Source organism: Aptenodytes patagonicus, chromosome 1 (assembly GCF_965638725.1).
Source record: "Aptenodytes patagonicus chromosome 1, bAptPat1.pri.cur, whole genome shotgun sequence".
Lineage (NCBI taxonomy): Eukaryota > Metazoa > Chordata > Aves > Sphenisciformes > Spheniscidae > Aptenodytes > Aptenodytes patagonicus.
The window spans coordinates 158,909,565-158,929,544 of NC_134949.1; the positions used below are offsets into that span (position 1 = coordinate 158,909,565).

At 40.7% G+C, this 19,980-nt stretch overlaps 2 protein-coding genes across 7 annotated transcripts in view; one reads left to right on the forward strand and one right to left on the reverse strand.

Moving 5' to 3' along the window:
• The window catches only part of SLC9D1 (solute carrier family 9 member D1), a 34,987-nt gene extending 21,628 nt beyond the window's left edge, over positions 1-13,359 (reverse strand). Inside the window, exons 1-6 of the mRNA XM_076360502.1 lie at positions 13,299-13,359; positions 12,965-13,054; positions 10,414-10,956; positions 5,657-5,836; positions 1,732-1,923; positions 756-884 (exon numbers count right to left, since the gene is read on the reverse strand). Of these exons, the coding sequence (XP_076216617.1) occupies positions 756-884; positions 1,732-1,923; positions 5,657-5,836; positions 10,414-10,860 (948 nt within the window). The 5' untranslated portion in view covers positions 10,861-10,956; positions 12,965-13,054; positions 13,299-13,359. The remainder of the gene's footprint in view (positions 1-755; positions 885-1,731; positions 1,924-5,656; positions 5,837-10,413; positions 10,957-12,964; positions 13,055-13,298) is intronic.
• A 431-nt stretch (positions 13,360-13,790) lies between these two features.
• Positions 13,791-19,980, forward strand: part of DCUN1D2 (defective in cullin neddylation 1 domain containing 2) — a 29,099-nt gene continuing 22,909 nt past the window's right edge. For 2 of the 6 annotated variants that reach the window (XM_076360514.1, XM_076360560.1), the window contains exons 1-2: positions 15,060-15,081; positions 16,650-16,866. In XM_076360514.1, coding sequence (XP_076216629.1) covers positions 15,073-15,081; positions 16,650-16,866 — 226 coding nt within the window. In that variant the 5' untranslated portion in view covers positions 15,060-15,072. Of the gene's footprint in view, positions 13,931-14,526; positions 14,545-15,059; positions 15,082-15,102; positions 15,186-16,469; positions 16,867-19,980 lie in introns of those variants that run through there. The other 4 variants (XM_076360524.1, XM_076360535.1, XM_076360551.1 and 1 more) reach the window with 4 other exon arrangements.

Here is a 19,980-nt window from a genome sequence, read left to right on the forward strand (position 1 = left end):
AGTTCCAAGCAGTTATGTGGATATCAGTGTAAGAGACACGTGCAACTTAACCGGACATTACCATGCAACCTTAACATGTGTTCTGTTTTGCCTGCTGGCTAAACAATCTGTTAATGCGCACCAGACCACTAATCAAAACATGTGCAATGTCTAGCCAACCACTGCCCACGGTTTCACATGAGCTAGTAATCAGGGTACACGTGACAGAGCTAAAAAGGTTCAAGAGACTTCAGGAATGCGGACAGGGGACTGGAAAAGAACTAGGGAGACTAGGATGGATGAAAGAGCTACAGAGATGCAAAATAACTTTCTAGGAAGCCAAGCTATGCTACTCAGGGAACTACTTTTTTTTAAACACTTCCTCCACTGCCAACACTGTCTTTTTGCAAGTTTCTGAATATTTGATGTCATTTAAGTAATTTGGCTCTCAGATGTGTGAGATTGTTGTGATGCTTCATGATTAAAGACAAAAAGAAAAGAAGAAAAAAAAAAACCAAACAAACCGCAACCTTCAACTTTCACTTTCAACAATTGCTTATGTCATGATTATATAGGAGAGAAAAAAAAATCGAAAACAAAGTGATTCGAAGACATAAAATTTTAAGGCCTCACTTTGCGAAGGTCCAGGTTTGGGGATTTTTTTTTTTATTTTTTTTTTTAAAATACGTTTGAGGTTGGCAATACCATATTCTTTTCAAACTACTTTTAAAGATTTCAACAAATGAAATCAGTCAAGAAGCAACTTGCACACTTACCTTGATACTATTTAGTCCTGATGGTCCTAAGAGTACTCCACAGATAATATACCCAAACATGGTTGGCAATCCTATTGTTGTGCACAGCCAGCCACATGGCAAAGACAACATTCCTATTGTCACAATATCCTAAATATGTAAGATTTAGAAATGTGTTAATATAAAGGACACACAAATTTGTGATGAAATTAAAGACTATTATCTTTCAAAAGATAAATAGCATTGTAAAATTAAATGTAGAATACTGCCTGTGAAAAGAAAATACAACTTCAGTAAACTAACCTGAACACTTTGTTGTAGGTGTAAGCACTGCAGTTTTGCAGATGAAGCAGATGAGGTACTGACCTTAAGTAATTGGTAGCTTTGGGGACTTTTGATCAATTTATTAAATATTTTAAATACATTGTAGGAAGTAGACAGTTTCCTGGGGAATTGTGGGAGGAATGACACTTTTAAAATAAAATGGTGAAACAGATCCATTTTGGTTTGGGTTTTTTTGAAAAACAAAAACAAAAAACCAGAAACAAAAAAAATCCAGGTATTCTTCATGAAGCACAAATACAATAAAAAACACGACTATGTATTTCGCAGCATCCCTTTTTTCATCACAAGACCTAAACAGATAAATTATCTCTAGTGACAACATGTAAGTGGCTTATCAGGCACAGCAGTAGCTTGCTTTAACGCTGTGCAGTCCAAGAGAAGGGATGGTGCCCCAAAGGTGCAACAAGTTAAATTAAATAAAAACAGAGAGGACTCATATGGCATCACAACCAGTCTTGTGAAGACTATACTAGGAGTAGGGAACACATTGGCCAGATCACCAGTAGACGGGGGAATAATCATGAATGCTAGGGTAACTTTAGAGGGACAAATGCTTAAACTATATTCAGTCCAACCAAGCAGTACTGGCATGCAAACTAGTGGGACTAAATCTTACCAAAACAAATGACAAGAATGTCTCTAAAATGATTACCTTTATGAAATGATGGTCAGCACGAGGAATGGTTGAATCTCTGGGCTTGGTAAGGATATACTGATTGTTCTGGGAATCAATAAGCATACTAAGACCTAAGTCATCCTCTACTTCTCTTTTTGAAGCATTTCTTTTGGAGTTGGCTTCATCTTCTTCCACCCTTAAAACCGCTTCAAAGTTTACACCTCTTACCTGTAAGAAGAAGAAAGCAAATAACAAAAGAAAAAAAAAAAAACGGGGGGGGGGGGGGGGGGGGAGGCAATGAAGCATACAGTAAAAAGGGAAAGACTATTAGCTGTGCTTGAAGTTGCTCCAGAATTTGTTGACACTGACTAAAAGTACTGCAGTTTCTTCTTGGAGAAGTCTTTCAGTCTCTTTATCAAAACTTGATGTCCATAACTGAAAAGGCTATAATTTGCTTTACATTTTAAAAACAAGGGGTTTGAGACCTCTTTAGCCAAGTTGTCCAATGAAAAAATATAGACAGGATTTCAAAACTGTAAAATTCCAATTCAGTATTTTCAATTGCACCTAATCTGAAATATTTTTTTAAAAGAAAGCTTCATCACATTTAGAACACAAAAGGTTGGATTGAAATGTAACATTTTATTCCCTTAAACAAAAACAATTAGAGATTACAAAGTGATATTCAGTTCACAAAAATCTGAAATAATGACTACATTCCAAGTCAGGAAAAAGTCACTGTCCTGTGAATTTGAAGGAGAGGGGATAAGAACTGTTTCTACCTAGCTCTGTCTTCCGTGCCTGTAATTACAAAGTAGAAGACACTATGATGATTTCATTGTTCACTGTATTTTAAATAATGTGGGTTTTACCAATATTCAGAAACAGTTAAGGTTGTTACTTTTAGGCTCTAGTAAAGAGAGTAGGCTGTTGTCATTCCAATGACTGACTACAAGACATTCAGCTTTTCTGGATCGCCATATTTTGGCCAAGCAACTCCCCAATTTAATGAAGAAACGCATTCACATAAGCCATCTATAAAACAGCCTCCTATTTTTCTTTGCTGATTCCTCAGCACATTTCCCCCCAACTGTTCAGCTAAATATTGCATTTTCAATATTTAATATTTAACATTTAACCTGCAATTTTTATCCTTTTCTTCCACTCCTTACATTTGCGTATGTGTATAATTAAGTAAAAACTTTTGTCATGGGAACGACCTCTTCCCCTGTTTTTGTACATCATGCAATATGATGGGCCTCTAAAGAATTGGAAGTCACTAAGAATCCAACAGAGGGGAAAAAAACGGAATTTGAAACAAATTTGAAGTTTGCAGAATTATTCAGAAGCATAAAACAGCTGCTTCAAACATCAGCATTTTTAGCTGTTGGAGTGAGAAGCTGATGACCATTTTCTTTTTACGCATTATGAAAGTTGTCTTTTCACTCTTTTTTGCCCAAAACCTGTCTTTTTATATATATATTTTGCCTTTACTTCCCTAAGCTCCCCACTTACCAGGCTATTTTGCGTTCCAGAATGAGGTGTCCATTGCCAAGTCTAAGAGACCAAACCATGTTTTCACGTTTTCAGCTGATAGGAAAAAGCAGGAGCAGCTGCATGCCATGTACATGCAAACTATTCTCACAGTACTGGAGCAAAGAAGAAAGGCTTCCCTACAGTCAGCAAACATGAAGAACTGTTTCTAATCAGAATACACAATAAGTGCCCAATCCTACTGTTTTTCTGTCATCTTTGCTCCTGACCCTCTCTTCCATACCCTCGTTGCTACTCCAGGGATACTAAAACAGAACTTAGAGCTTACTGTGAAATGTTGGCTCTGCAATATAAAACATACTTTATCCTGACTTTCACACTGGAATTGTTTCACTGTTCAGTGCAGTGTCCCCATCTTGCAGATGACTATTACTTTGCCTGAAAAACAAAATGCTAATAAGCCAACATCTGTTCTAGTATCTTCTTGGGAATTTAATGCTATGACATCAGTGTTCACTAAGCAAAATTATCTTATAAAATACATCAGCAGTGAAGCATCTACTTTGAAGCTCTGGAACTCCAAATTCATATAGCGTTTGTTATATGTTCCTTTGTACTTGGTAGCTTGTGCGTCTGGAATCTAACCAAACTCTGCATCAAAATTAAAAATGTATCAAAGATCATATAAAAGCAATGCAATTGGATAAATACATTCTTGCATCTACTGGAGTTCAGAGTCTAGGTCAGAAACAATATTAGGAAAAAGGGAAGATGTTTACAAGATTAAGACATTATGAAAAACAATCTGTTTTTTCTGTGCAGTATATATATAAAATCACACATTGTGTGGATATTACGGTGCATTTTTACTTTTACAGAAGAAAAGGAAACTGACAAAAGACAGACTATGCTAGAAGAGCAAGAGTAGATGGCACAGGTTCAGATGAGCTTTTAAATACTAATAAATTTGAGGACATAATGAGAGAAAACAGTTATTTTCAGGATTTTATTTCCTAAAACAGCAATTCCTGAAAGCAGGTTGTACGTAACAGAATACAGTGCACAAATACTCGTCTTGCATTAAGTGGGTTAGTTCAGATTTTTTTTTTTTTTCCATTTTTACCTACTACACTTCTCTATTTGATTATATTTTAATAGAAGCTTTTGTATCTTTATCAGATTACTGATGATTCTATTAGAGCTTCTTTGTTCTAATGTTCCAGTGTTCTAGCTGAAGAGAAAACACACTAGAGGTTTCTTGCAAAGAAGGAGATGTAAATAGTCCTCCAGGTTGCATTTCATGATTCCTTTTCTTTCATGAATAGCGATACAGGCAGAAAACCAAAGAGAGACACTGGAGAAAAAGGATGTGTTGGCATTTTGCCAGTTAACAGGTGTAGCAGAAAAACCTGCATTCCTGGTCTCTAAAACGTGCCGTTATACCCCAGCGGAACAGAAGAGGGCACTCCAGCTAGCTCGCCCCTTCCCTGCTGTTGGTCCTGCTAGGTAGGATTCCCACTGGGTACAATTGCTGCCATCTGGGGTATACAAAATAAAAAGCTGCTTTCACCTTCTCTCAATACAACTACAAAAAATGGCCTGGCTCTCTACTACAGAATTCCTCCTCAGCAGAATTCAAGAGATATGCTCGCCTCAGAAGTCAACCTGCAAATCAACAAAAGTCTTTCAAGAGCAAAAGCCAAATAAAATTGCAACCCATGTTTATGCAAACAGGACCAATTTAGAGAGTCAGTCTCCGAGGACAGCACAGTGGGACACTAGAATAAACTGATGTACTCCCAGCTCCAAATACACACAGCCTTACCTGAGGGATACTGTCCATCACGCAACACAGAAACAATGAACAATGCAAATAGACCAAGGTACAAAAAGCAGAGGAAGTCAGAAGTGGAGAAAGCAACACCACAAATGCATTTCAAGTCCTTACCTTGAACAATATATCTTTTCCCAGACTGTGAAAACTAACTGCAAGGATTCTTGTTCTCCCATAACTTTCTCAACAAGATGAAAGAGAAAAAAGCGGAGACTACACTTAACATGGGAACTCCATATCCTACAAAGTCTAAATATCACAATCGCCACCACCACCAGAGATGTCATAACTCTCATGGGCTGTATCAGTGAGACGGACTACACTTGTCACTGTCAAAGTGGCAGCTGCAGGAAGGACTTTCAAATCAAAAACACAGAAGTCACTAGTAAAAAGGAGTAATTATTCCTGTGTGCTCACTCTTAACAAGCAATCATTCTATCACTAAATACTTTCTTGTGTTGAAAGGGAAGCAAAACCAAATGTAGAGCCAAAAGTTTTTTGTTTTGTTTTTTTCTTAAATAGTCACTAAAATCCTAGCAACTATTTAACACGAGAGAAACACCCCTACAGTGCAAATATCAACGAAAAAATAAATGCAAAAAATGAAAAGACTGAGTCTAAAATATCACTTACGGATTTGTTGTCATCAAAGGCATGCTCTTCTATTTCCTCTTCCAATCTATCAGCTGCCTTCCTGACATCTTCTAGAATTTCATCAAGCATTGACAGGCTTTTGTTTTGATGCTGCATGTTCTTAAGGGCTTCAACCTGATGTTTTTCTGCTGCTAAGAGTTCAACGTATTCCATTTCTTCCTGTTGAATTTTACAATACACAGATAAAGTGCTGGCCAGGCCTTTGAGCAGGAAAACATTTGACATAAATGTACGCTTCTTTTGACACAAAACACCTTACGAGTGGAATTGCAAAAGCAATATAGACTTTATAATGGTATTTGAAGATTGCTTTCTCTTGTGCCAATTTTCATTGGGGGAAGCGGGCACGAAAAACAACCACCAAACAAAATATCCACCAATTGCCTTTTCTAATACATTAAACAGTAGAGCTGCCCCAAGGTTACTATCCAGAAAATACAAGAAAGGAATTACTTTGAGGAACTCTAGGAAACATTTCAGAGCAAAGTAAAGTTTAGAGCTCAGTGCTTTAGCAGGGAAGCACAATAACCTTGAAAGCATAGCTTTACTAGCTACAAACAAACAAATTGGAAGGAAAACAAAATGAATCTTAATTTTATAAGCCATTTTATAATCATGGGAAGAGGTCTGTTTATGGTTTTCAAAAATTACAACAACTGTGGAAACAGCTACAAAAAAATAAAAGCAGCTGGGAGTAGAGATGAGCAGTCAAGCACTCTAGCTGAGGTTCCTGCCTATGTTTCCCAAGAAGCATTTTTCCTATCAGAAGTAAAATACTTGACTTTGTCCATCTTTACAGTTTGGGCCTTTTATGAACTTGCACTAATGACTTCTGAAATCCATTTCTAGGCTTCAGAAGTAAGAAAAGAAAAAATGCTGATGTGGTTCGATATGGTGTAAAAATATTTCAGTAGCTTCCCTGATAAAGTTATGATGTTTCAGGTTCAAAAAGAGAACTAAAAAAGTAAGGTTTTTTTACTGATCAAGACTGGACTTAACACTGCCCCTTCTACATGGTTACTGAGACAATAACCAAATGTAATACTTTGTGTATGGACAGATTATAATTTGAGGTTTTTTTGAAAAAAAGATATGATACTTCACTTTACATGCCCACATTCTTTCAAAGATTTAGATGAGAGAGACCTTACATCTGTTCTTTAAGAAAGCCAATATTATTACCAAGGGAAAAAACAGATCGGGCAAAAAATATAAGCAATCTCTAGGTCAGACTGAATTCCCAGAAAATGCACATTTCTGTCTCCATTTTACATGTCCTGCCACAGCCAGTTAGAAATCAAATAAGAACACAGGTGTCCCTTAGGTTGTGTGTTTTATCTGCCTACCCCACACAGATACCTTGGATAACCTGGGCATCTAAAATGGTCCTAAACTCCTATGCTTAAATAACTGGAGTGTCCCCTCCTCCACACATGCTTGTGGATGGACATTTTTCCCCTTGAAACCTGCAAGAACATGCATATAATTTAATCAATTCCTTGATGCCAAGACAAGAGTATGTTCAGTACAGCCTGTAACTGTAGCTTAACCCTTTTAAAATCCTGACAGTCAGATGAATACTTCTGGTTGTGATGAAACCACAGAAGTGCTGGCTCTTGTCTGTTGGGTGTTTAGAATTACCATAGTTACACCAGCACAATGAAACTTACTCAGTTCCCAAAATAACTGGAGTTGGGAAAAATGTAACTATTAATGTGTTTGGCCCAACGTCAACTGCTTTAGTTCTTATGCAACACAAAAGCAAGAGAGACAGTCACTCTCATACAGCCTCAAGGAAAAACATTTCCTATCTGTTGTTCTCTGCTAGCAGACATTGCTTGGAAGACATAAAAAACAGCCCCCGTATGAGCTGCAGATTCTTTCCTCAGCCAGCAACAACTTAGAACACAAGACGGAGTTGATAAGGGTTAGATTCTTTCCCCTCAAAAATGGAACAGGTTTTGGGTGGAGGGAGCTGATCAGTCCTTTCTGTCGGCTGAGACAAACTGGCTGAACAGAGTTAGAGGTAAACTGCAGAAAAATAAATACAGGCTCTCATTTGCAAGAAGTTAACTTTCTCTGAATAGCAAGGTAGAAGACCTTTGAAAAATCTGAGTTTAACTGTGAGTTCCTTTAATTAATGAAGACAAAGGTTTTTGTAGTCTATTAAAGTGGTATCTCTGTTTTCACCTACAGACCAGTGTCACAGCAGTAGAGTGGGACAATCACAGAGAACGGTGTCCGTGAAAAGGACAAGCTATCTCAAACAGCCTGCTACATGTTAAGCAGAAGTGCATCACAGTACAAACACTGTTCCACAACTCATGCTGGGATTGGAGACATCTGATCACAAGGTACATACCAAACAATCTTTTAAGCAAGGCAATACAGATAAGGATTGTGCACTAAACAGGAGACTGGAACACCTAGAAACACATGAGCAAAATGAAGCAAGATTAAGTATGACTTTGGGGCAATGCTAGTTAAGAAAGCAGTGTTGCTGTTGCTCTCTACTGTTTAATCAGGGATGAAAAAAGCACATTCAGAAGAGGATACATCTTTGCACTACTTGTGAGTTAGTTTTTCCATCAATGTCCAAGTAGTAGGCACCCAAGAAATTAGAAGCTCGTAAAAAGCAGGTAAGATTTTGTTGCTTTTTCCTGAACCTCCACACAGGTTCCTGGAGCAAAGGAAGGCAGAAGCTATCTTCAGTGCTTCTTCCTTCCTCCCCTCCCCCCCATGCATGATTCTGCTATACCTTTTCCCAGCAGCAGAACCAGCAAGAAATGCATCAGACATGCATACATATCCCAACACTAAAGACTTCCAAATACTTCAACTCAACAGAAATAAAATGAAGGGAAGAGTCCAGCACTCTCTACAGTCATTTGTATTTTCCATTCAATCACTGTTTAAAAAAATGGAAAGGATGTCTTATGAGTACACCAACAAAGTAATCGTTACAGTAAAATAAAACTGGAACAAAACTGGACCTATTATGTGTCTTCTGAAGTAAGAAGTCGTCCAAAAAAAAAAAAATGGATCCCATGTAATTTTCATCTTTTTGGTATGCACTTCCCCCACTATCCTTTGTTTCACTTTATGTAACAATTGTAAGGTTAGAACAACAAATACTCTGTTTAAATAATCACGCACATGACATAAGAAGGAAGGGTATAAAAGATTGCTCATCCAAGTAAATATCTTGATATGATAATACAAAAAAGGCCTACACAATCCACCTGTGCAGAAGTTTTGACAGGACACCCATCTCAAACACATCATTATACACACAGGCCTCCTTTTATGAGAAAAATGAAGAAGCACCATTCTCAAGTTCAAGGACAGATTACTTCAGTACTTTACAGTAACATTGCCAAGAATTAAGTAAATGAGAAAGAAGATTCTGGACAGCTTCACTGCTGCTATTTTAAGAGCTCTGAGAAGAAAAAAAAAAAAAAAAGGTGGAAAATCAAATAATTTTCATGACAATTGCTACCGCTTCTATGGAGTGAAGGCTGGCACTACCATTAAGCACCAATATGAAAGTCATATTGATTGAGCACTTCATTGGAACACACCTAGATCCAAGCTACTCCCTATCCAAATCTGTCGTAATTCCATCTTTGTTCTCACTGCACAGACCACTGTAGTCTCCCAAGTCTGCATCCTAACTTCTACTTCCACCAGCCTTTCTTGCCACAATTCACTTCACACCTTTCTTGCACACAATCTCTTGCCATCTTCACCTGTTAAGATCTTCACATCTCTTACACAAATGCCCTTTAGAGATTCTCCCAGCTCAAATGCTATATCCCAATTACATTTTTTTTCTCCTTCTCTTGCTCCCTCATGCAAGGGCAGCCTCTTCTTTTAGAAGACAGAAAACAAAGAAAATTCTTAATATATTCCTCCAGTGGCTGAGGGGTACAGCAAGGAAAAGAGCAATTTAAATACCAAATCAATTAAATGATGTTTTCTCTCAATGGGAGACTTTCAGTACACAGTCTGAGCACTACCAAGTCCACTACCAAGACAGTGGCAGATTGTGCACACCCTAACAGGTCTGCATTGACATGGGAACTCAAACTTTCTATGAAGTACTTGTGCTCAACTGTTACTCATCTGTGCTTTTCTTGGTAAAGTTATCTCAGCCAGCTCTTTCTTGGAAGTAGTTTTTCAAACCTGCACTTCTTAGGCTAGGAGCGCTGCACTGAGATTAAAAATCTAGTCATCTCATATTTTGCACATCCATTTTACCCACACCTATATGAATACGGAAATAAAAGGCAAGAAGTCATTCTGTTTAAATTGTGGATTTTGGTTGAGCAATTCTCATTTGAAGTGGAAAAAACAGTTAATATTTTGCCAATTTATGGCATTATTTCCACTCTGATAATCCCACTGGTTTATCTAGTGCAACTGTGCTATGACTCGCTTCTTGTATTCCTTTCCCTTTAACATAATATTTGCCATAGGTCTTATGATTACGCTTAGCTTTGTTTTGAAATAAGAACTATTGACTAGTAGTAAGTTTTAAGCTCTGCACCAGAATTACTTCTAATTTTACTAATGAGAACAAATACTTCATTCAAAATCCATTTTAAAGAGTAAAACATTGCAAGGTTCATGTAGATCCACTTTTTTATTAAAACAGATTGAAACCGTGCCATAATAAAATTACAATCACAAGTAGAATATTAATTACTCCCAGTAATAAACATGGGGGAACTAACCTTAATTGCAGCTTCTCTCAAGGCTTCCAGTCTCTGTCTACTGCTTTCTTTCATATTTACAACATCTTTGTAATCACCCTGTAGAGCTCTCTGGAGGCCATGAATTGCTTGAAAGACCGAATTTTCACTTTCATTTAGCTCCTTTTGGAAAATTTCAAAGGTATGCACCTGAAAAAGTTTCTCTTCATCTGACAGTCCTGCATCCTTCTCAACTGCTCTTATAGCATTTTTTAGTTTATTGAGAACAACATTCTTTTGGCGAAGAAGACCAGACAGTTTTCTGCAGCTCTCCAACACCCACTGCTTCCTCTGAGTGATAACAGCTCCTTTCCCACGGTGCAGCTTTATTGCATGCTTTACTACATCTTCATGTTCTGCAGGATTTGCTAACTGGCCACAAGGCAGCGAAACCAACGTCCATAGGGAAATAAATCCAGTCGCCTTCATTCTTCACTTTTTATTGCTGTTGGGAGAAACTGATAATCCACAACTGCTCAAAGCTTTCTGCTACATGGTTTCTGCATCGCCAGTACGCATACCATGCTGCAAGATAGTACCAATCAGTTATCAAACATGATAATGTTGGGCCATTAGGTCAAACAAACGTAGAAAACAAACCTAAGACTGCATCCTACACTATGACCATATACAACAGAATGTATATGGTCTCCTTCAGTCAACAGTTATCAAAACCAAGAAACAGCCCAAGGTTATTGATAGATTTTTGTTTTCCCCTTGAGTATTTTCTAGAGATCATCTTGTTGTAAAAACACTGAATGAAAAGCTTAGTCATATCACATGGTAGTCATCTGCAATCCTCATGATTATTTTAAAATAGAGTTATAAGAACACTAAAATCAATTCATTCATAAGTTCATTTCCCAGAAGCTACTTGAAGATCTATATTTAAACTGCTATATTGGCTTTTAACACCAAGGACAGAATTTCAAAACTAAGAACCAATTTCCCTCCCCCAGATCCTACAGGAAAATACTGACTTTATTGTAAAATAACAAACTTATAGTTTCTTTAAACCCAAACAAACACACACAAAAACTCACAAAAAAACCCCCACACCACAAAGTTATACATAACAATGTATAAATGTATGCACAAGACATACATTCATCACTGAAGCATGGCATTCTAAAAATGCACAACACACACTACGTGTTAGTAGATGATCAATAGAGCAGGTATTTGCCTAAAACTTTAGCTGCAGTCTTTATCTCTGGGCCAGCCACCTTAATCAGGGACCAATATATGGACATAGTCATCTGGAAGCAGTCTGCCTAAGAGAGAATCTTCTTTCCCCATAATGCAGTAGCAGCTGCAATCACAATTATCCAAGCCAGCCATCATCAGTCTATAGAATGGGAAGGGAAGATGGCAAGCACAGCCATGCACTACCTTGGTTTTTAAAATGCCCTCCCATCTCTGTTTCAGAGAGAACTGGGAAAACCTGTCTGTGGGTTGGTTTATTTCTTTTCAATGCATGAAATACAAGCCAAAGTATTTAGCTATCAATAGTTGACTGTGGGCTAGGGTTTAACAACATGAAGAGCTAAAACATTTGAAATTAAGAACTGAAAGTGTAATTGAAGTAGCAAAAGCATGTCTACATCACTCTAATTTCAATAAAATAATAAAGTAGAAATATTTCAGAACTTTAATAAAGCTATAGGGTTTACTATTTTTAAGAAATCAGGAAAAAATAACAATCCCCACCACCTAGCAAAATTCTAGAGTGATATTTAAGGAAATATTTCTTCACGTATACAAAGTAATACACTTCCTGTTTAACATGTTCAGAGGAGAGATTTTGCTGAATATATTACAACCTATTCCTGCAAGAGAGAGAGAGAAGAAAACGCCTAGTGTATATTCAAGCTTCTGTTTGCAGGGAGGTGAGTAAAGCACTCTACTGCATGTCTTACGTGGTATGTGAAACCACATAACTGAATTCTAAGCAGAGATTTATACTAGTAAGTTTGCCCATTGTTGCACTGTGTAAACTTACCACCGTGGTTCAGACACAGTAGTTTTGCTTCAGTAACAGTGTTTTTTACTTAGCTAACAAAAAATATTTAGAAAAGTGGCACCTGGGGCAGTGCTCAAAAGCTCTTAAGGGAATAATGACCTCACATATAAAAATACATGATGTGCTTCAGAGTGCAAATAAAGAGAAAAAAACCCCACCACACTCCCCTCCATGCACCAGTAATTAGCAAATTAGAGGGAACTCCTGCCGTTTGGAGTCCTTTTTAAGCACAGTTTTTCTGATGCGTTGCAGCTCAACTTCCCGATTTTTCCTTCCTGAACGCGATACGGTAGTACCGGATTCCACCAAGCTGGTATTAGATCCTGCCTCCAATGCAAACCCTGATCCTCTCTTCCAGAACGCTTACGGGTCCTTCCACACCTGCCAGTTTGCCGCCACCCACCAGTTTTCTCAATACGAGCTCCTTCTCAGGACCCGCAGGGCAGCCGAGGCGGGGGCGCCGGCCCCTGCCGTGACTCCCCGGGCGTCTCTTCTCCGGCAGGCACCCACCTGAGAGCGATGGCAACCGGAGGGCAGCTCCCTGCGCCGCCGCCTCTCTTCCCGGGACGGCTTCCGAGCGGCGCCTGCCGGTACCTCTCCCTGGGGAAGGCCGGGAGAGGGAAGAAGGGAGAGAGCAGAGAAAGATCAGGAGAGCGGGGGTGCGAACAGCCCCTTTCCCGCCCACTCATGGCGGCGGAGGGAGGGAGGCGGACGCCCCGCAGCCCGCCCGGCCGGCGCTCCCGGCAGCGGCACCCAACTTTCCGGCCCCGCGGCAGTAGGGCCAAAGCCGCCGCCGCCACCTCGCAGCCCCAATCCCCCCCGCCGGCAACCGCCCAGCGCCCACCTCAGGGCGGCGGCTGGCCCGGCCGCCGAGGGGAAGGAGATGGAGACAGCGGCCGGCCCCGGGCGCTGCTTCCTCCCTCCGCCCCGCTCACCTGAGGGAGGCGGGGAGGGAGGTCGGCAGCGGCCAGGGGAGCGCGGGAAGGACGAGATCGCAACGCCGCGTAAGGGAGCGGCGGCCGCTGACGGAAGGCGCCGAGGAGCTCCGTCCTTGCCAACGGCCTCTCCCGCCCCCCTCACGCTGCGCCGGTTACCGGGCGCCGGTGCGGCACCTTTAAGCGCAGAGTCAGACGGGATCTGTAGTCCGAGCGCCTCCTCGCGGCGTGTTATGGGAAACGTACTAGTGGATTCCCCCCTCCCTCCCCCACCCCCATTCCGGCCGCTCTGCGCGGTGCACGCCGGGAGGCGTAGTCGCCGCTCTGGCGCGCCCCAGCCGCGCGGGCGTCGCCTCTCCCCGCGGGCGGCGGTGCAGGGAGGGCCGCGGGCTCCGCCGGCGCGAACCTCGACCCCGGGCTCCGCCTTTGCGCCTCGTCCCTCGAGCGCGGCCGGCGATAGGCGGCGAGGGCGGGCCGGTGCGCGCCTGCGCGAGAGGCGGCGCCGGGCGGTGAAGTTGGTCAAAGCGCCGGTGATAAAATGGTAGGTTGTTGGAGCGGGGGGGAGGGTGAGGGGAGGGAGGCAGGTAGAGAAACTGGGGAGGGGAAGGGGGGAGAACCCCAAACAACCCCCAACCACCCGGGCCAGCGAGCCGAGCGGCCCCCGCCGGGCCCCGCGGTTTCCCGCCGCTCCCCTCCCTCAGCGCCGGGTCCCGCTCCCCTGCCCCAGGGGGACGGCGCCGGGCGGGGGGGACCGGGGCGAGGGGGGGACGAGCGGCCGGACGCGCGCGGCGCCGGGGGGGAGTGACACACACCGTGCGGAGTCGCCCTGCCGCCTCCGCCGGGGCCGGGAACGGGGAAGGTCACCGGGGGCGGGGGGGGGAGGGAGGGGGCCTGGCGGGGCGGGCGGCGCCGCGGGTATTTCGAGCGCCGGCCGCCGGCGCGGCGCGTACCTTTCCCTTTTTTGGGCTTCGGGCTCGCGGGGCAGGTTGCCGGAGCCCTGTGTCCCTCGCTCCCGCCGCCCCGCCTTCCGGCACCGGGCGGGTCCCTCCCGCCGGCTTCCCCCCCCCCCCCCCCCCCCCCCCACCTCCCGCCGGCTTCCCCCCCCACCCCGGGCCGCGGCAGGTGCAGCGGCGGCAGCCGGAGGCGGTGGGCAAGGTGCGGTACAGATTCCCTTCCCGGGACGGGGAGTGAGGGAAGGTCGCGCAGGGGAGCAAGGAGGCGGTCGAGGCCGGCTCCGCTGACCCGGGACCGCCCCGGGACGAGCGGCAGGGTGGCGCAGGGAGCGGTGGGAGCTGTCCGGGAAAGGGTTCGCATGCTGCCTCCGCCGCAGCCTGCGCGTTTTCAACTTCAGCGCTTCCTTGGTATTTGCGATCGGGGATGTAATCACCTTTTTGAGAGGGCTTCTGAAACGTGACCTAATCGTGGCTTGATGCGAAGTACACCTCCTTGTTTGGGTTCCATTAGCGAGAAGTCATGCTAGAAACGCGACTTCCAGACCTTCCCCCCCTGCCCTGTAGAGAGAGTATAGGTACCACTGTCTGCTACGCAGGGCGTTGAACGCCAATGAACGGTAGAAGCTATGCTGCATGGCAGAGTAGTCGATTGGGTAGTCGAATGTGTTTCTTATCTCTGATTGCTTCAAATAACTCGGTGTTTCATTCTGAACCTAGAAAATATCCCTAAATGCCTGGCGTAAGTAGACTTACAAGAGGACATGGGTTTTACTTTGGAGTTGTTGTCAGAGACCTCTGTTTTGAAGTGATCATCGCTAAGTTGGTTGCTGAAAAGACGTTTAGGTAACTGAGGAAGATCTTGGTGCAGAGAGACTCTCACAGTTAGACCTTAATGAAAATTGGGGGGGGGGGGGGTGTTACACAGAGCTTGCAGTCAAAGGATTATTGAGCATTTCCTTAACAAAATACATTGTAGTTATTTTTGCAGCTCTTTTCCCACTTTACATGTTTCTTGTATAAAAAGAAACTTTACATGTTTCTGCTTATATAAAATTGAAAAATCTTGTAGGAAAGGCCAAAATCCTTATCTTGTTTACCTGATGTGTTTTTTGTCTCGGGACCATCTGTAGTCAAGATGTCACCATCCATATGTGTACAAGAGATAACAAGTAAACTGAAAGATGGTCCTATGTTTACTGCTTACTGAATCAGGATTCAGTCGTGTGTCGTGTCCCGTCCCCCCCCCCCCCGATATTTAAGAGACCAGTAAATTTTCTATTATACCTGATGATTTAAGCGGTAGTAAGGAACTTGGACAAATTTCTCAGCTTAGTTGTTGGCCCAGAACATGTATTCAGTATGGTTTAACAAAATCAGAAAGTGTCAGAATGTAATAAAAAACAGAGTTTGATTTAAGCTGTCTCCTTCTTCTTCCAACTTCATGTAAAGAATAATGTTAAGCCATGTTAATAGCAAATTTGCTCCCTATAAAAGCCCTGTTCCCACCTCTCGGGTTTTCCAGAAGTTTAGGGGTGTTGTGTAGATATGGTTGCTGCAGTTAGCTGCCACCAAGAGAAACATCTTACTGGTTCCTATATACCACTATAATAGGCAGTTTTGTTGTTTGACGTATTAATAGTATGAGCATCTTTTTCAGAGTTAATTAAAGTTTTAGATCACATTTACAGCAACTTTATAGTCTCATTGTAACATTCGGCAAACCTCTGACATGTCTGCTTTATCTATTTTCTTTTTGTCTTATGTCTTCTCTTGGCAATGGTTTCTAACATAAAAATGTGAGAAATGCTTCTGCCTTTACTTTGCGTTGTTCATTGTTGCTAGGAAAATATTAGGAAAACTGTTGAGCAATTTTTCTGCATGTATGAAGGACTTACACAGAATCTGAGAATCTCTAAGTTGCGCCTTTGTAATTTCTTGTTTGTATGACCACTAGGCATATTTTCGGAAGATAACTGTATTGTTATGTGATGAAACTTGTGTTTACTGCTGTTACAGAACAGAAAAACTTGTGCATGTGTGAGCAATAAAGCAGAAATACAAATTTATTACTGCCAGAATATGTGCTGCTAAAAATGTATATATAGATGCTGTCATTTCAATTTTCAGAAGAAAATGCTGTCTTTTTAACTGCAGAAGAACAAGGCTTTGTCTTCCTGTAATTCTGAAGTGAAAGTTGTCATCAGCAAGAAAACTAAAACCTTTTAAAGATAGGCGTTAGTAGTAGAATGCTGAAACAAACTTCTGGATTAGCTTCATTGGCTTTCCCGCTTCTTTTGCATCCCAAAGCATAAGCTTAAATCGTCTCAGAAGGACAAGGTCCGCCAGTTTATGGCATTTACCCAGGCTGGTGAAAGGACTGCTATATACTGCTTAATGCAGAATGAATGGAAGCTAGAAGTGGCAACAGACAACTACTTCCAGAACCCAGACTTGTACTACAAAGAATCCATGAAAAATTCAGTAGACAGGAAGAAATTAGAACAATTGTATAATCGATACAAAGGTAAGGCTTGGTTTTTTGTTGTGGGTTTTGTTTTTTTTCTAATTGTTTTGTTTGGGTGGTATTTCTGCTTTTCCCACTGCCATTAAGGATTTTTAAGGAAAGATTGCTAGCTTTTGCTTCTCACTCTGTGTTTGCAGTAGTGAGATAAGAATGAAAAAGGTTTTAAATGCTCTTAATGTTCGGTACACAACTTCTGTAGATATTCCTGTAGAGTTTAAAGTAAATTCACAATAGGAAAGTAAGCCTATCGTGAGGAAATAGTGTGAGCTACATATGGTGGAGAGGAGAGTAGAGCTTGTTATGCAACTTATTTGATTTATTGCCAGTGGCTGCTGTTAAATATATGTACAATGTACTTTGTGTGGCAAAATAATACATACGATTCTTATACTAATATTTGGGGGAGTTAATTTTGTTCAAAGATAGTAGTGTTTCTATACATTAAAATAAAAAACGTTTCAGATAACATTACAGCTAGGAGTCTGACGAAACAGTCAAATAAGAAAACCCAAAAACCGGTCACGGAAACTGCATCCTTAATTTATTCTTTGTGTTGGCATATTACAGCAAAAGTGATGTGCCTGTTCAGAGAGGCTTGGAGGGAAAACCACAGGGAAGCGGATTAAAGGCAGAGTTGTTTCTTTACCGTTTATTTTTATTTTACAGCATTGTTAAAAAGAACAGAAAAAAATAAAAGATAGTCATGTAAATGTAAGAATGTCCGTGATCCAGGTAACAGTGCTTTCTGAAATGTGGCCATCTGACACGAATGTGTGCGTTGTTCACTACGCGTTAGAGCAGGGCGGGCTGGAGTCATTACCGGCCCCTGCTGAGATCCATACATCTCGTGTTTTAAAAAATGAACTCTTAACAATTACTCAACTATGATTTTATGTACTTTTCTAATTGTGCTATATGGCATGCTTTGTATACACTTTATCCTGTTCTTATGATATTGTTTCCACCTTTTTTTCTTACTTTTTATATAATGTGTTTTATTTTAAGTATAGACATTCTTCAATATTTCATTATTATGTGGTGATGAATTGTGTAGGGACAAAGAATCAGCAACACTATAGCATTTTGTTTGTGAAAAAAAAATCTTAACTAGAGAATCACTTTTTTGATTTGTTTTATATATATATAAGTATATATATAACATATATATACATATCTAAATCTTTTGCTTGCTCCTTGCATGCCAGTCTTAGAGATTGCTGGGTCAAAAATATATACAAATTCCTAAGTGCTACTAAGAATATCTAAAATGAAAAAAAAAAAAATCACAAATGTTATTTATTATTCATAATTTTCTAGCAGTTGCAAACTGCACCACTTGGCTTTTGTGAAAGAAAGTCTAGTCAGTTTTATGTCCATGTTTTGGTTAGCAGCACACCTTTGCACTTCTAGTACTTTAACACTTAAGTAAAGTTGTAAACTTGAACAAAACCTTCACAAGATTTGAGAGAAAACAATAAAAGGTTTGGTTAAGCACCTTTCCTTTTTTCGTATGTAGCTTAAACCTGAGTCATTGCCCTCTCAACATCAAGGGATTCCTTTGTCCTACAGGGCCTATAGAATGCTACATACATTGCGCTATATTTGAAATCTGAGATGAGAGGTCTTTCATTTTCTGTGCTTTGTGTTAGTTTTCTTATCTGTTTATCCAGCAGCTCTATCAAAACAATTTCATTTTTGTTCCTAGTTACCTGGATGACGTGAAACATGATAAGGATGAAACAGTCCTTGTTGAAATCCATCAGAATTTTTCCCGCTAGACTTCAACGCTAGTGCGTTTTTTTGCCTTCGGTTCTTCAATTACTCCCCAAATATACAAGAAAGGCATTTTACATGTCTTAGAACTAGATCTGGCATATAGTAGAATAGATATGTTTACTTGTTATTCCTGCTCAAAGGTCCCTGAATTACACCATGGGTGTAATTCTTTGTTTAATGGATATAAATCTTTGCTAAATCAACTTTGTCTCTACATTTTAGCATTTATTCCACTGTATTGGCTGGAAAAGTGGAAGAGATCTTAGCTTAACATCCCCCCCCCTACAAAAAATGGAAAGTTTTCTTTAGACTTGATTTTTAATTATTTTTTTTAATGAACTCATTGGATAAGGACTTAAAAAATAGCATGATTGATAATCTTACCAGTTTAAGGAGTTTATCCCTCAAGTAAATTTAAGATTCTTTTCTACGTAGCCCAACTTACAATACTGAAATGTCTTCCTATCAAAAGCTGGGAAAGACAGTTTTGTAGTTTGTAAACTGTCAAGCTTTGAAAACTAAAGGTGGGGTTTTTTTGTTGTTGTTGTTGTTTTGGGTTTTTTCCCCCTCCAATTATTTAAGTTTACATGCAGGAGGTTTTGCTTGCTGGTTTGGGATTTTTTTTTCTGAGAGAATTTTGTTACAGTTACAGAATTGTTACAATGACATCTACCCTGACGTAGGTAGTTACAAAGTGTCGTTCTGACCTCCAAAAAGGTAGTAAACTTAGTGCTACTGAAACGTAATATTTCCCAAGTTGTATTGTTTAGCTTAAGACGCTGTTATGCTAAGGCATCGTTTGAGCAATGTTTTGGTGTTTTCCTTGACTTGTAATTAAAAACCAAAAATGTTTGAGTTAATTGTGGTCTTTAAAGAGTTATAATGGATTATCATATATCCCTATCAGGAAAAAAATCCGTGGGCTTACTTGGTGGGTGTGTTTTTGTTGGGTTTTTTTTGTTTGTTTGTTTTTTCTTTTGAAGTTTAATACATGCTAACCAATAAATATATTGTACATTTTGATGTGTTCATGAGCCTTACTGTTTTTAGATGTGGTCAGGCATCTCCTCAGTTAATTCAGATCTTTCATAGAGCATTGTGGAGAGAAGACAAAACTATTTCATTGACATTAGCTGATGAATTTAGGAAAAAGTTGCAAACCAATTTCTAGGGAAGTTTGCAGAATACTTAATCTATTTACAGATACTCTTCAAGGTACTTCTAAAATTAACTAGATTTCAAGTGAAGACATTTGTGAAGCTTATGAAAAAAGGAAGACCTGTGTTATGCAGCATATCAAAGCTGTGCAGATGATTATCTGTAAATTTTTTTTGTAAG